This window comes from Falco cherrug, chromosome 10 (genome assembly GCF_023634085.1).
Source record: "Falco cherrug isolate bFalChe1 chromosome 10, bFalChe1.pri, whole genome shotgun sequence".
In the NCBI taxonomy this organism is placed as follows: Eukaryota; Metazoa; Chordata; class Aves; order Falconiformes; family Falconidae; genus Falco; species Falco cherrug.
Genome location: NC_073706.1, coordinates 36747190 through 36759761, shown reverse-complemented (window position 1 = coordinate 36759761; position 12572 = coordinate 36747190). Strand labels below are relative to the sequence as shown.

General features: G+C 55.3%; 1 protein-coding gene across 4 annotated transcripts in view; it reads right to left on the bottom strand.

Annotated features, from left to right (window-relative positions):
- TSPAN32 (tetraspanin 32) overlaps nt 1-8988 on the bottom strand; it is a 36760-nt gene extending 27772 nt beyond the window's left edge. Inside the window, exons 1-4 of one of the 4 annotated variants that reach the window (XR_008734192.1) lie at nt 8707-8988; nt 5938-6226; nt 3774-3888; nt 2349-2446 (exon numbers count right to left, since the gene is read on the bottom strand). Coding sequence is in view for 3 of the 4 variants with exons in the window: in XM_055722521.1 (XP_055578496.1) it covers nt 2349-2446; nt 3774-3888; nt 5938-6003 (279 nt within the window). In the remaining variant the exon portion in view is untranslated. Of the gene's footprint in view, nt 1-2348; nt 2447-3773; nt 3889-5937; nt 8424-8706 lie in introns of all 4 variants that reach the window. The other 3 variants (XM_055722521.1, XM_055722519.1, XM_014279896.3) reach the window with 3 other exon arrangements.
- Nucleotides 8989-12572: the final 3584 nt, after the last annotated feature.

Here is a 12572-nt window from a genome sequence, read left to right as displayed (position 1 = left end):
TGCAAGCTACAGCCCAGTGAGGATCAGCAGGGTGGGATGCGACAGCCACAAGTTCCAGAGCCCCACAGGGCTGAGCCCCACTCCTGCACCTACATCGCAACTACACTGCAACTACAGCCATCAGGGGCTGGCTCTCCCTGCCTGGACCTCTTGCTTGCAGATCAGAAATTAAATAAAAGCCTTGGGAGGGGGTAGGAACTGGTGGGACAACAAGCAGCGGGCTGGCCCTTGCTGTAAGATACTGACGGTTATAAAGCAGGGACAACTTACAGGAGCAAGCAAAGCTCCCCTGTGCCACTAAAGATGATGAGCTGCTTGAACGAAGAGGAGCAGAGAAGGTGGTTGCTGGTGACCAGCTCCTGGGTATTTCCCAGGGCTTCCCCGTTAATTTCTGAAGGCCGCCAGCCCCGCAGCGGTTACGGTGGCAGCTGCCTTACCCAGCACATTTCCCCTGGACCTCCTGGGGCGGAGTGCCACAGCCTGGTGGGGCACGCAGTGGGCAGAGGTCAGCGAGCAGGCAGCAGGCAGGGGACAGGCAGCAGGCAGTGGAAAGCAGCAGGCAGTGGAAAGCAGTCAGAGGGCAGCAGCAGGCAGGGAGCAGGCAGCAGCAGACAGCAGTAGGCAGAGGGCAGCAGTAGGCGGAGGGCAGCAGAGGGCAGCAGCAGGCAGCGCAGGCAGCACGGCGCCCCCCAGCGGCGGAGCGCTGCCGGGCCGGCCGCGGGCGGGGAAGGGCGGAGGAGGAGCCGCCCCTGGCACGGGTAGAGCTGCCGCGGCCCCGCCCCCCGGCCCTGCCCCCGGCCCCCGGCCCCGCCCAGCAGGGGGCGCAGCGCGCGGGAGCCGCCCCGCCCCCGGTGCCGGGGCAGCGCCTCCGCCAGCGCCCCCGGGGTCCCGCGCCGTGGCTGGCGAGCGCGCAGGGCAGGCTGGCAGCCACGGCGGGGGGGCAGCCCGCCTGGCGTTTCTGCCGGCCGGAGGGTCCTTTGGTGGGCAGAGCCGGGCTGTGCCAGCCGACCCCCAAGGGGCTGGGGGCGCCGATGGGGGCTGGGGGAGCCCCCGGCAGGGGGAGGGGGGGAGGGCAGCAGCGGGGGCCCCTCGGAGGAGAACGGCAGCTCTGCAGCCCGCTGGGATGTTCTTCAACCATCCCTTCAGGAAGCGGCTGGAACGTTACCAGCCTCTGTCGCCCAGCGGCACGGCCCGCGCCCGGGCAGCGCAGGGGTTCCCGCGGGGTCCGGCCTTGAGTGCCGGCAGCCGGGCCGGGCCGCTCCGCACCAGCCCCCTCGTCCCGTCTGCCGCGGGTGCAGAAGCTGCAGGCAGACGTTAAAGGATCCTTCAGGAAACGAGGGGGGAATTCCCGGTTCTCTGCTAGTGGTACCCAGGCGAACCATCTCACTCGGGCCCCTCGGAGCATCTCAGAAAGAGGAAGACTGTACCGACAAGGTGAAGACGTTAACTTCAGTTGCTGCCTTGCACTAAGTGTTAAGGTGTCAGCTTCTCATTTCTGCCATCATAACATTTTCTCTAATCGTATAGATTAATCTCTTTAAAGCTAGTTTATGTACAACAGCAATGCAATTATCTTCTGCTAAGCACAGCAGCACCCTACCTGTGAACTCCTGCCCCTCGCACAGTGGGGGTGACCCCCCAGGGAGCGGTGCTTTCCACCTGTCCCTCCAGCACAGCACCATCCGGACCCTGGGTGCAGGCAGCGGTTTTAAATGGAGCTGAGCTCACGGTCCAGTTTGCTGATGCTGGCATGGCCTGGGCCCAAGCAGGTGCTGCATTGCAGGGGTCGGGTCGGAGGCAGGTGGCATCTCAGCTCTTGTGGCTCCCCTCCACCTCCTTCTTGGAGGGTGACGGCCAAAGCCCCTGTGCCTGCTGCCGTGCTTTGTATGCCTCGCACCACCACCATGGTGCACGTTTGCAGTGAGACGGGAAGGAGGGGAGCTAACTTTACTGTCACAAGTCAGAGGAACAATGTGGGACTCAACCTCACACTGCTAAGGTTTCCCCACACAAACTGCATGTTGACTTGGTAAGAAAAAGAAATACGCTGGGAGTTATCACTGCAATTGCTCTGGCAGATAAGTACCTATCTCCCCCTGACCCTGCTCCAAAAGCTGCATACACAGCACCTTGGCAAAAGAAACAAGGTACAGGAGGATGCAATCCTCAGCTGGAGGAACTCTGTAAGGTCATGCCTCTTACAAAAATGTCCCCTTGCAGCACCGGGTGGAGCAACAGGATGTCCTTCCCCAGGCATGCATGCTCCTGGGCTCCCCAGCACCACATTTTCAGGGTGCCAGCCCAAGGCTACAAAAAGCCCCTCCGGGCCAGTCCCTCCCGATACGCACCATGGCGGTGAGGCACTGCGACTCCCGCACCGTGGCGGCTGAGCTCAGCAGGGCGGCGAGGATCAGGGTCATGCTGAGGCAGATCCCAACGTAGAAAGCTGGAAGGAAGTTGGACATGGGAGCTGTGGTCAGACACCAAGACTTCAGGGCTAACAGAGGCCTGGTCTGATGTTTTCACCCAGACTGGGACCAAAAAGTGCATTTTGGGGAGCTGGTCCAAGAAGGCCAGGTTGCAGAACTGAAATTGGTTTATAATTTATTCATTACTCCCCCTCTGTGTATGCTTGGCTGTAAACCTCTGAGTGGTTCCCACGGCTCCAGCAGAGCAAAGCACTCAAAAAGGGTGACAGTCCACCTGGCAGACCGTAAGCTGTCAATTATTGCAGCAGTCTGATAAGGATCTCCCAGCGTTGGGGTGTGTGGGGGGGGAGCTGATGCGCGGCAGCTGTCCCACGGCCCCTATCGCGACTTTGTGCGCTGCTAATCTGGTGCAACACTTGCCCTCTGGTTTCCTCCTGGCTGAGGCAGGGCCACAGCCAGCACCCTGGGGCAGGGCTCAGGGACCACAGCACTGCCAAGGGCCTTGCAGCCCTCGCTCGGGGCCAGCTGTGCAGGGTAAACGCTGGCGAGCAAACAAAGTGGGAGCATCGCTGGAGGGGCAGCTGCCACCGGAGAGCCTGCAGGGCTTCGCAAAGGGCCAGTCTATAGAACCCCTGGGGTGTGCAGGAAAGGGGCAGGGCTGCACCCGAGCTTTGGACTAACGTGGCTTTTACATCTGCCTTGTTCAATTGAAATTCAGAACCAGGATTTAGACAGGGGTATGAGAGTGTTTAAGTCCAGAGAATACTCAGGAGAAGCAGCAGGGGCATGTGCAGCAGAGGCAAGCAGAGTATTTTAGTAGCTGGGCTGTTCTCATCTCTTTGCTCTAGCTTTGTACCTGAAACTCAGTTTATATTTCTTCCTTGTGTAGGGAAAAAACCCCTACATTTCCTCCAGACCCAGGTATTTCCACACATTTTTCCCCCCAGCCTCAATTTTTGTGCTCTTCTTCAACTCCTGTAAATGTCCCTCTCCCCACGCTCCCAGGGCCCAGCCAGCCCCACGGTACTGTTAGGTCTGTCTGCGGCTGCGCCCCCCTGAGCTGTCACCACAGCGCAGGGAAAGGATGGAGAGACAGCGAACAGAGGGACAGGAATGAACACAGCAGTGCCTGAGCACCCAGTGCTCCCACAGCACCCTTCGGTGCCAGGCGCGTGGATCTGATACAGAAATAAAGTGCCCGTGGGACTGTTAGTCCTAATCCATCCTCCAAAAACCAGACCCTGCCTCCTCCTGCATTACCTCTGCATTTTTTTCAGTTGCTTTAGGGGATTGTGCAGCTCCTGGGTTCACCAAAGGTCTCACTGGGCTGTGCCCATGACGTACCTGCATGGTGGATGGCCCTGTAGGAGTTACTGTCCAGGGAGATGTCGCTGATGATGGTGAAATGGAGCCCGTAGTGGGTGACTGTGCTCAGCGTGGCGACGGACAACCCCAGCAGCTGGAAAAGAAGCGTTTTAGGAAGGGATTTACCAGGCAGCAGCTCCTGCAGAGCACACACAGAGCTTTGAGGTGTGTGTGGGTACTCCTGAGCCCCACACACATGCACAGAGCATGATCATCTGAAGACCACTGCATGCACCCCAAAACACAAATGAAGGGACAAACCCCATACACTTAACTATACTAAGGATCTTTTTCTCCCTTCCATAATGAGCGCACGTGACACCACGCAGCCCATGGTCTCTTGGCCGATGTCCGTGGATGAAATTCCTACCATGTGAAGGAAACATGATGCAGCACACCCATGCAGCCCCACCCCCACTCTGCAGAGTACACACGTGCAGTTACGAGTGCAGCCCACTTCAGTAGTGGTTTTGGGCAGGGACGATGTTGTCTGCTTTGCGCTTTGCAAGGCTAGTCCCATTGCCGGCTGTTGGCTGTGTTTCCTATTGTGGAGTGCAAAGAGCTGAGTCTTGTACTACCCTTAAGTAATTCGTGCTGGCTTCTGTCTCCGCAACATGCTGCTGGGCCACCCGTGTTTCTGCCCCATCCCTGAGAGCACTGGTATGCCTAAGGCATGGGATGACTACCGACACGCCACCCTCCGTGCTGCCCAGAGCTAGTCCAGGCGGTGGAGTGGGAACATTCCCGAGAGCACCTGGCTCTAGGGCAGGGCTCCCTGCAGCATGGCCGGTGGCAGAGCTGGGACAGAGGCACCAACAGCGAGCGGGACAGTTAAAAACAGCTGCAGCTCCAGTGTAATGAACCCAGAAAATACAAGATGTGAGGCCACTCCTAGCTCCTAAGGTAAGGTTTCATTATTTTATGCCTTTACAATATGGAAACACAAGGCAGCTATCCCTGTGTTAAATGTGACAGTCTGGTGTCAACATAATCCCCACTTCATGACATTTTCTAATAACTTTTGCTGGAGACTTACAGTTTTGGAGGCTAAATACATCCAAACTGGAGCATTTTCTCCTTATAAGTAACCTAATTTGTGGCAACTACAGATCCTTCATGCTGCCCATTACTGCGTATCTCGACCCACACCCAGCAAAATGCTGTGTAACACCAGTTAGCTCTGATTTCTGAGAAACATCAGTCTAAAATCCTCCCAACAGCAATAACGTGATTCTAGCCACCCACAGCAGCTGTGCCTTAACACCTCCTCTAAAGATATTTGGTACCAATCCTCCTTTGATTTCCTCCAAACAACGTATATTTTTATTTGGAAGAGAGAACAACCGACAGCCACTACAGCCAATGGTCTTGAAATGTTGAAATTTGGACAAACTGTAAGTTTCACCTGCAGCTCAGAATAAGGGGTTACCTTTTAATTACACTCTTTCCAAGCCACCAACCCTCTTTGAACTAAATACAGATTATTATTATTTTTTAAGCTTGCAAGTTTTGGTAAAGTCAAAAGGCAACAAGCGCGTACAACTTGAAACCATCCAGGAGAAGCATTCCCCAGTTTCCACCATTTCACCTTGGCTCTACCATCAGGTGCCAAGAAGCTCCCCTTGAATTTGCTTCAAAAGCCAGCAAAAAGGATCCCTAGCATTGCTTTCACTTTGCAGTGCAGATCCACAGGCTCTGCTGTATGCTTCTGTCGAAGCCGTGTGGTTTCACGTCCTCACTGATCCCACCTGCCGCCGACCACCCCCGCAGCAACAAGCGTGGCTGCAGCAGGTCCCTCCTCCCTCTTTTGCTCCAGTAGATGGGAGCAACCATCTTTTTGCTGAAAACCACCCGCTCTGCCGCCGCAGCCTTTCTTTTCTCCTTTCAGGCGGCCACTGGGTTGTGAAAGAGCTGCATCAGCGTGAGAGCCCTGAGAAACCAGAAGTCTATCAGCAGCAGGGGGGCGATGCTGGCAGCCAGCGATAACCGCCCAGCATGCAATGATATCTCGGGCAGTTGGCTTTGCTTGCCCTCCACCCGCGAAAAACAACGTGGGAAAACCTGACCCTCTGCAAGCGGGGCTGGGAAAGGCAGCAGTTCACCACGATTCTGCAGAGATCCCCCCCCAAACCTGCCTGCTCACCATGACGCAGAGGCTGGTCACCAGCAGCTGGCACTTGGTGCTCCTCATCCCGCACCTCAGTCCCATGGCTGCTTGTCCCCAGAGAGAGCCGGCAGCTGGTCCTTCCAGCTCTTGATAAAGCCTGGGTTTCCACCAAAGGGAGGCATGGCCACAGCGGGGCCTCTCGGGAAGCCGAGTTCCCACCACGTGCCGTTGCACCTCCTCCTGCCCCGTTATTAAATCCTGTTTAGAGCAGCCGCCTTCTGCCCTGGTTCTTGGTGCGCTGCCGTCGGCTCCGACACACAGCCGGCTGGGGAAGGGGGAAAGGCAGACAGAAAAACCAGCCTGTCACGGAGTTTGGAGCAAAGCTTTTTTTAAAAAAGAATTTTCAAACTATTCAGTCAAGAGTCAGTATCAAAATACTCTGGTTTTCACTTTCACTGGGATGCAGTTTTGCTTGATGAACATTGTCACTAACCATATTTTTTTTTAAGAACTGCATAAATAGTATCTTGGGGAAAAGTTTAGGAAAATGTGATTTAGAAAAAAATAACTTGTTGTTTAAAAGAGAGACCAACTCCCCCAAAAAACTCTGCATATGAGTCTTCCCTCCCCATTTAAAAACCACCTCATGGCAATAACCTTTGGCTGAGACTCTATGAAAACTTTCATTTGCAGAACAGGGAAAAAAATCCCTTTGGCAATATTTTATTCAGGGAAAAGGTTATATGTAAATACAACCCCCTGCTCAGGAGACCCTCACTGTCCATGGACATTTTGACTCCATCCTTTCCCCTCCCCTAGCACTGAAGACCCCACAGACCCAAGGCTACAGAAGACTCAGGTGACTTCTGGTCTTCAAAACCAGCTGCCTGCTGGATGCATATTTCCCCAAAGTAAATCGCAAAGAAGCCTCAAGGAAAACCTGGCCAAAGGGAGACTGAGCGAGTGCCTTAATCATCCTTAGTTTCGGAGCTAGAGCAGTGGAAAAGAGGTGAAACAGAAGAATGGAAAATGGTTGCACTCCCCCCAGGTGGCAAAGAAAGGAGGGGAAAGTTGACACCATCCCATGTCAGTAACCAGCTACAGGAAAATGACAAAGGAGGAGGAGGAGGGGAGTGAAAAAAGGAAGGAAGATGCATTTTAGAGAGCAAAGAGAAGCAAGAGAAAGTGAGTTGCACAAAGCCATGTGCACGTGAAAAAGCATGTCATGATTTTCTGGCTACATCGCTAGCTGTCTTGCAAGCTTTCTTGCAAAACGACTTGGTTGCAATCTCCCGAGGCACTAGTGGGAGCTGCCACAGCCATTTCTGGGAACAGGCATCCCCTGTGGCTGGTGGGTCCCTGATGCCCAGTGGAAGACACTGGTGTACCCACACAGAGACCTTCCTGCTCCAGCCGCCAGCTGGAAACCACCCAAGGAAAACCAACGAGTGGGCAGCAGGGGAGGAGAGCCGTGAGGACTGCGCAGAGGGCAGCAGGCTGGCCAGGCCGCTGATGCCCAGCCCCCCCAGTCCAGCAGCTGGGCACCTGGGGACGGGCCAGGAGGGGAGAGTGCCCTGTAGACACGGCGCTGGGGCTCGGACAGCCCCAGGACGCGGAGCTGTTGGCTCCCATCATTTCTTCTGGTGCTGTGGGACGGACGGACAGTTGTGTCCACTCCACTCCTGCGGGTTCAAGGTGGGTGCCCGCTGGTGTAAGGGCTGCAGGGCTGGTGCACAGGCGGAGTTACGGGCCACCTCTGCAAGGGTTGCAGGAGGGTCTGGGGCACGGCTCAGTGTGTAAACCGGCGGGGGGAGCCCGGCCGAGAGCGGCGGAGCGTTAGCAGCCGGGACACAGCCGTGTCACCTGCCTGGGGCACGCCTAGAGCCCGTTTCACAGCGGGGGCAAGAGAAGAGCCACGCAGCCCTTTCCCCTAGACCCCAGGTCGCCCCCAGCCCTACAGACGTGCCACCGAAGCGACCTGTGCGAAGGCAGAGCTCACGCTAGGGGTCCCCACAGGCCAGCGGAACCCCTTCCCCACGGGCCGCCCGGCGCCAGGGGCTTTCCGAAGGGAAGAGGTGGGCAGTGCCCTCCCAGCTCCACAAAGGTCTCCTCGGTCCCCGCAGGAGTCTCGCACCTTCCCACAGGACCACCTGAGAGGTCATCAGATCATCAGCTACACCCCTTGAAAGGCTTCCGAGCCGCTCCACAAAAGATGCTCTACCTCCTGGTGTCTCCTGCCCACCTTCGCCGCCCCGCCGAGCTCCCACAGCAGCTCGGTAGCTTTGAACACCTGCACTTAATCCCGGGATTCCCCTGTCTGGCTGCGGGACGCCTGTTCCTGGGTAGTTTGCCCACGTCCTCTGATGCTTCTCCCGCCTCCAGTGCTCAGCACCCTGCGCCTGCACCAGCTCCCTCTGTGCTCGGGCACTGTGCCGGGTTTGCAGGTGGAAGGGGTTTTTGCTGTTTCCCTTTCCTCTGTCTTACTCTTTATCCCACACAGGTATGGCTTGAAAGATTTCTGTCTGGGGCAGAACATACACGAATTTCTAACATCAAAAAATAAGAGCAAAAGAAGCTACTCCACCCCCCAAAAAAGAGTCAATAGTAGGAGCATTGGTAGAATTTCTAATGTCAAAAAGTAATAAGAGCAAAATAAGTTACTCCACCCCGCAAAAAAAGTCTCTACTAGGAGTGTTAGTAGAGCTGGGACATGAAGAGGTTGGGCTTTGTTCGAGGGAGGCACATCTGGCACATCCAAGGACGCTACGGAAGCGAGCGCAGGGGGAGCACGCACACCCATCTCACCTGTGGCCATCAGAAGGGAGGCTTCACAGCACCTCACCTCCTACGGGATTCAACCTCCTCTGGGCGCCCTGTCGCTGGCACACACCCGCCTCAGCAGCTCTCTGCCCAGGGAGCCCTGGCGAGCAGTAGGGTGTCTCCCCAGCCCCATCCCAGCGGGAAGAGAGGCAAGGCTGGTGGTGGGCTGGGCAGCAGCATGGCATTTCTGGTGTGACTCGGCCTCCTGCCCGCCCTGCCAGGTTTTATCAGTTGGTCCCCTTTGCAAGAGCACAACTTATCGCTCGCAAACGTGGTGCAAAAACCACAGGTGACCACAGCTGCTGCCTGTGGCTTCCTCCCTTATCTCTGGTTATCAGCCAGAGCATGGAAAGAGGGTAGGGAGGCTGAAAATAACCCGGGGAGCCCGGGTGCCCTCTTCCTCTAGCCTTGTGGCAGCTTGCAGCCTTCTATTAGGCTGCGAAAATACATACCAGCATCCCCAGCTGCATGGGTGTCGGAAGGATGTGCCACCTCATCCAGAAGGAAAAGATTGGTTTGAAAAAGGGAACAAAGCCAGATCATGTGTTTTTGCAGAGCTAAAAACCTCCAGCCCTCTTCCGATCTGGAGGGAAATGCTGCCCATACTGCCAGATGGGTGTCCTAAAAGCTGGGGGATTTGATGTGTTAATGCAGCATGGGGGGAACTTGGGAGGCTAAATATAAATGGAGGAGAAGATGCTGAATTCATGCAAGTGTTTTCTTGCTGACCACTTTTCTGGCTCTTGCTCCATCGGTGCAGCTTCCAACGATGCCACAGCAGCACCCCAGCCCCAGTGGCTTCAGCTCTGGCCAGGCAGCAGGTAAGAGAGACCTCCTCCTCGGCTTTGCTGCGCTGCTACTCACACTCCCCTGAAAGGATGGGCTGGAGGCCAGGAAAGATGACATTGCCCTGGGAGGCAAAACTACACCCACCATCCAGGCAGGACACATCCGTGCCAGGTGCCTGCCACCTCTCGGGAGCCTCCTCCTTTGCCAGCCCACACCATGGTTAGGGAAAATACCTCTCCTCCACAGTAGAAAATAGCTCCAAATGTGTCAGATTTACAAGTGTCACTGGCTGAGCCCACTCGGTCCCTCAGCCCGTAACACGGCTATATTCCCTCCAGAGCTTGCTCGTAAATAAAACATGCCCGTATCAAACTGCACTGAAGCTGTAGGAATGACGGGAAGCCAGGGAAACCTCACAGCCCGCGCCTGCCTTCCGGGGGGCATCACTAGGATGCATTGTAAAGGCTGCTTAGCATTCATATAGCACATACGCACCATCAAAGCTAAAAATCAACTTTTAAACCCAGGGCTGTCTCTTTTCAAGAAGGGAAGGAGAGGAGAAAAGGGGGAGGTGCTGGGCTTTGCCAGGCTTCAGATGCTCCATACAGCTCCACTGTGAATGGAAACAAGGCTGGCTGGAGGCTGCCTTGGAAGAAACAAAACTGGAGGGAGAAATCATAAGGTCTCCAAAGGACTCTGTTATTTACTATTATTTCCAAAGTGTGTCTCAGAAATCCTCCAGTGATTCCCACACATTTTGAAATTAATTATAGGTGAGCAAATAAAAGTCAGAAGAGTCATTAAAAAAGGTTCATCAAGCTCAAGGAAGACTACATTTGAAAAGAGCGTAAGCTGAAGACAGGGAGTTTCCTTCAAAGAATAAACTCAAGTAAACATCTTTCCCCCCAGAAAGCGAAACAACTGTACTCCTAGCTCTAAAGCATGCGCACACACAGACACCCCCTTAAATTCTTTTTTCTTTTCCCCATGGTATCTAATGGCAAACCATAACTCCCTGGGCGCTAGCTGTGCAAGCAAGGGACCTAAGCCACAGCTCCAGCCCTGCTCCCTCTTGCCTGCTCCACACAAAAGCTGTGCAAGCAGAGCCCAGCCCGGCAAATGGGGATTCACAAGCTCGCCAGGAACGGGGCTGCTCAACTGCCCATCGCTGTTTCTGCATTCGCCCTCCTGAGCCTTATTGCAACGGGACCTCTATTGATTTCCACTGAGCTCCAGAAAGTTTTGGCAAAAAATTTTAAAGAGCTCCCGTCGGCCCCCTGTGACACATGGGTGATGGTGGGACTGACCCAGCACCTCGCCTGCCACGTTCCCGCTGACACACGTGCCGGAGCAGGTGGCACCGTTTTGCTCTCACCTTTGGCAGATGCAAGAAATAACATATAGCGTCGGGGCTGGGGGCCCTTCAGCGTAGAGCTCCCCTCTCTCCGAGCAGAGTTTGCCCACCTTGCACCACACTGGCCAAAGCCAGGAAGGGCTGTGAGGTGCCCACGCCAACCAAGCACTTACGGCTTTTGCCTTACCTGTGCCAGGAGAGAAGAATTTCTTCTCCCCACCCCCTGGGGACGGGTAGCACATCGCTGGATGCTCTCTCTCCCCAGATTACGATCAGGAAGTTGGTTGTGAACACAGAATGTGTTTAATGATGTCTTGTTCTACTGGATCTTACATAGGCATGAACTTTACAAAGAGATTTCAAATAAGATTACATTTCTCAGAGTACGAGGTATACCTGCCTTCCTTCAGACCATCGGGAAGCCAGCTGCGTGGTTAAGGAAACGTAAGTAGTTGCTTTGTGCCGTGCTCAGGCCTGGCCTGGACGGTCACATCTGGCTGGAAACACGCGTCGTGACCAGCAGCCCGGCAGCCAACCTGGGCAAGTCAAGCTGGTCCCCGAGCTGAGTGTGCAACCACTGGGTCTGGAGGCTGCACGCTCTCCCTCGAGACTGGATTTACTGGTGTTTGAACTGTGGGTTACTAATGACAAAAAAATCCCTGTCGTTATTTTTGTACAATAAGAATCCAGTTATTACTCTTGAGCATGGCTCTTCGATATGGGAGGTTTTCTCTTGAAAAGCTTCAAAGACGGCAGCTTCCTCTTTCCTGTGAGAAAGGCTTGCACCAGAAATTAAAGATGGGGTAATAAAAGAACATCGGTATTACTCTGTTGCAGTCATGCCCTTTCTGCCTAAGCCACTGTGAGGGTGATGGTGAGGGAAGCCCCCCGTGCCAGCCTCGCCGGTGCTGGACAGGTGCCAGCATTGCATGGCTTGTGCCGAGCGAGCCGCCTGTGCCGGCCGGCACACGCCAGTGTGTGGTACGTGCCAGCAGCTCCCTGCACTTCCCAGGAACCCACCGGGAATGCCACGCGCCTCGAGCCGCTCCTCTTGGGCCCAACCCTTCAGGGGCTACTCACTGTTTACACCCCAGGCCTACGCCACAGTCAAGAGAGTCTCCAAACTGCTGAATTTGGGCACTGAGCCTGATGCATGCCTGAGTGGGATTGCCAGACCTGCAGAGTGCTCGCAGGCTCCTTCCCATCACTTCCAGGAATTCCAGCCTGGCTGCCTGTGATGTTGCGGTGGGCTTGCTCCTTCAACCTGCTGCTGTTGCAACCCATTGCTGGGAAAAACATTCCTCTTCTGAAGCCTTGCTGCTCCCTAAAGACCCTGTGCGAGCAGAAAAAAGCCTCTGCCATGTCACATCTAGAACTGGCGGACGGCTCTTTGTGTCATTACTTTTGGCTTAGGTAACACCCTGGGAGCAGCACCAGAGCAGCTCAGGGGAGCCAAGGGGATGCAGATCCTTACTGAGAGACCCAAACCGTGCCACAGAGCCTTGCTGGCATCCGTGCGGTGCCGGCTCTGCCGAACACGTCCCTGCCATTGAGTTGCTGCCAGAGGCACCAGCTTTGAGCATCCTCCTAAGAAGGGGTTGTGTTCCCTGCCCACAAATGGGGCTCCGTAACTGAGCTGCCTCAAACCCCTCTGCCCGCGCACCTCTGGGTGAGGGCAGAGCCCGCAGAAGGCAATTAGCACTTCTGT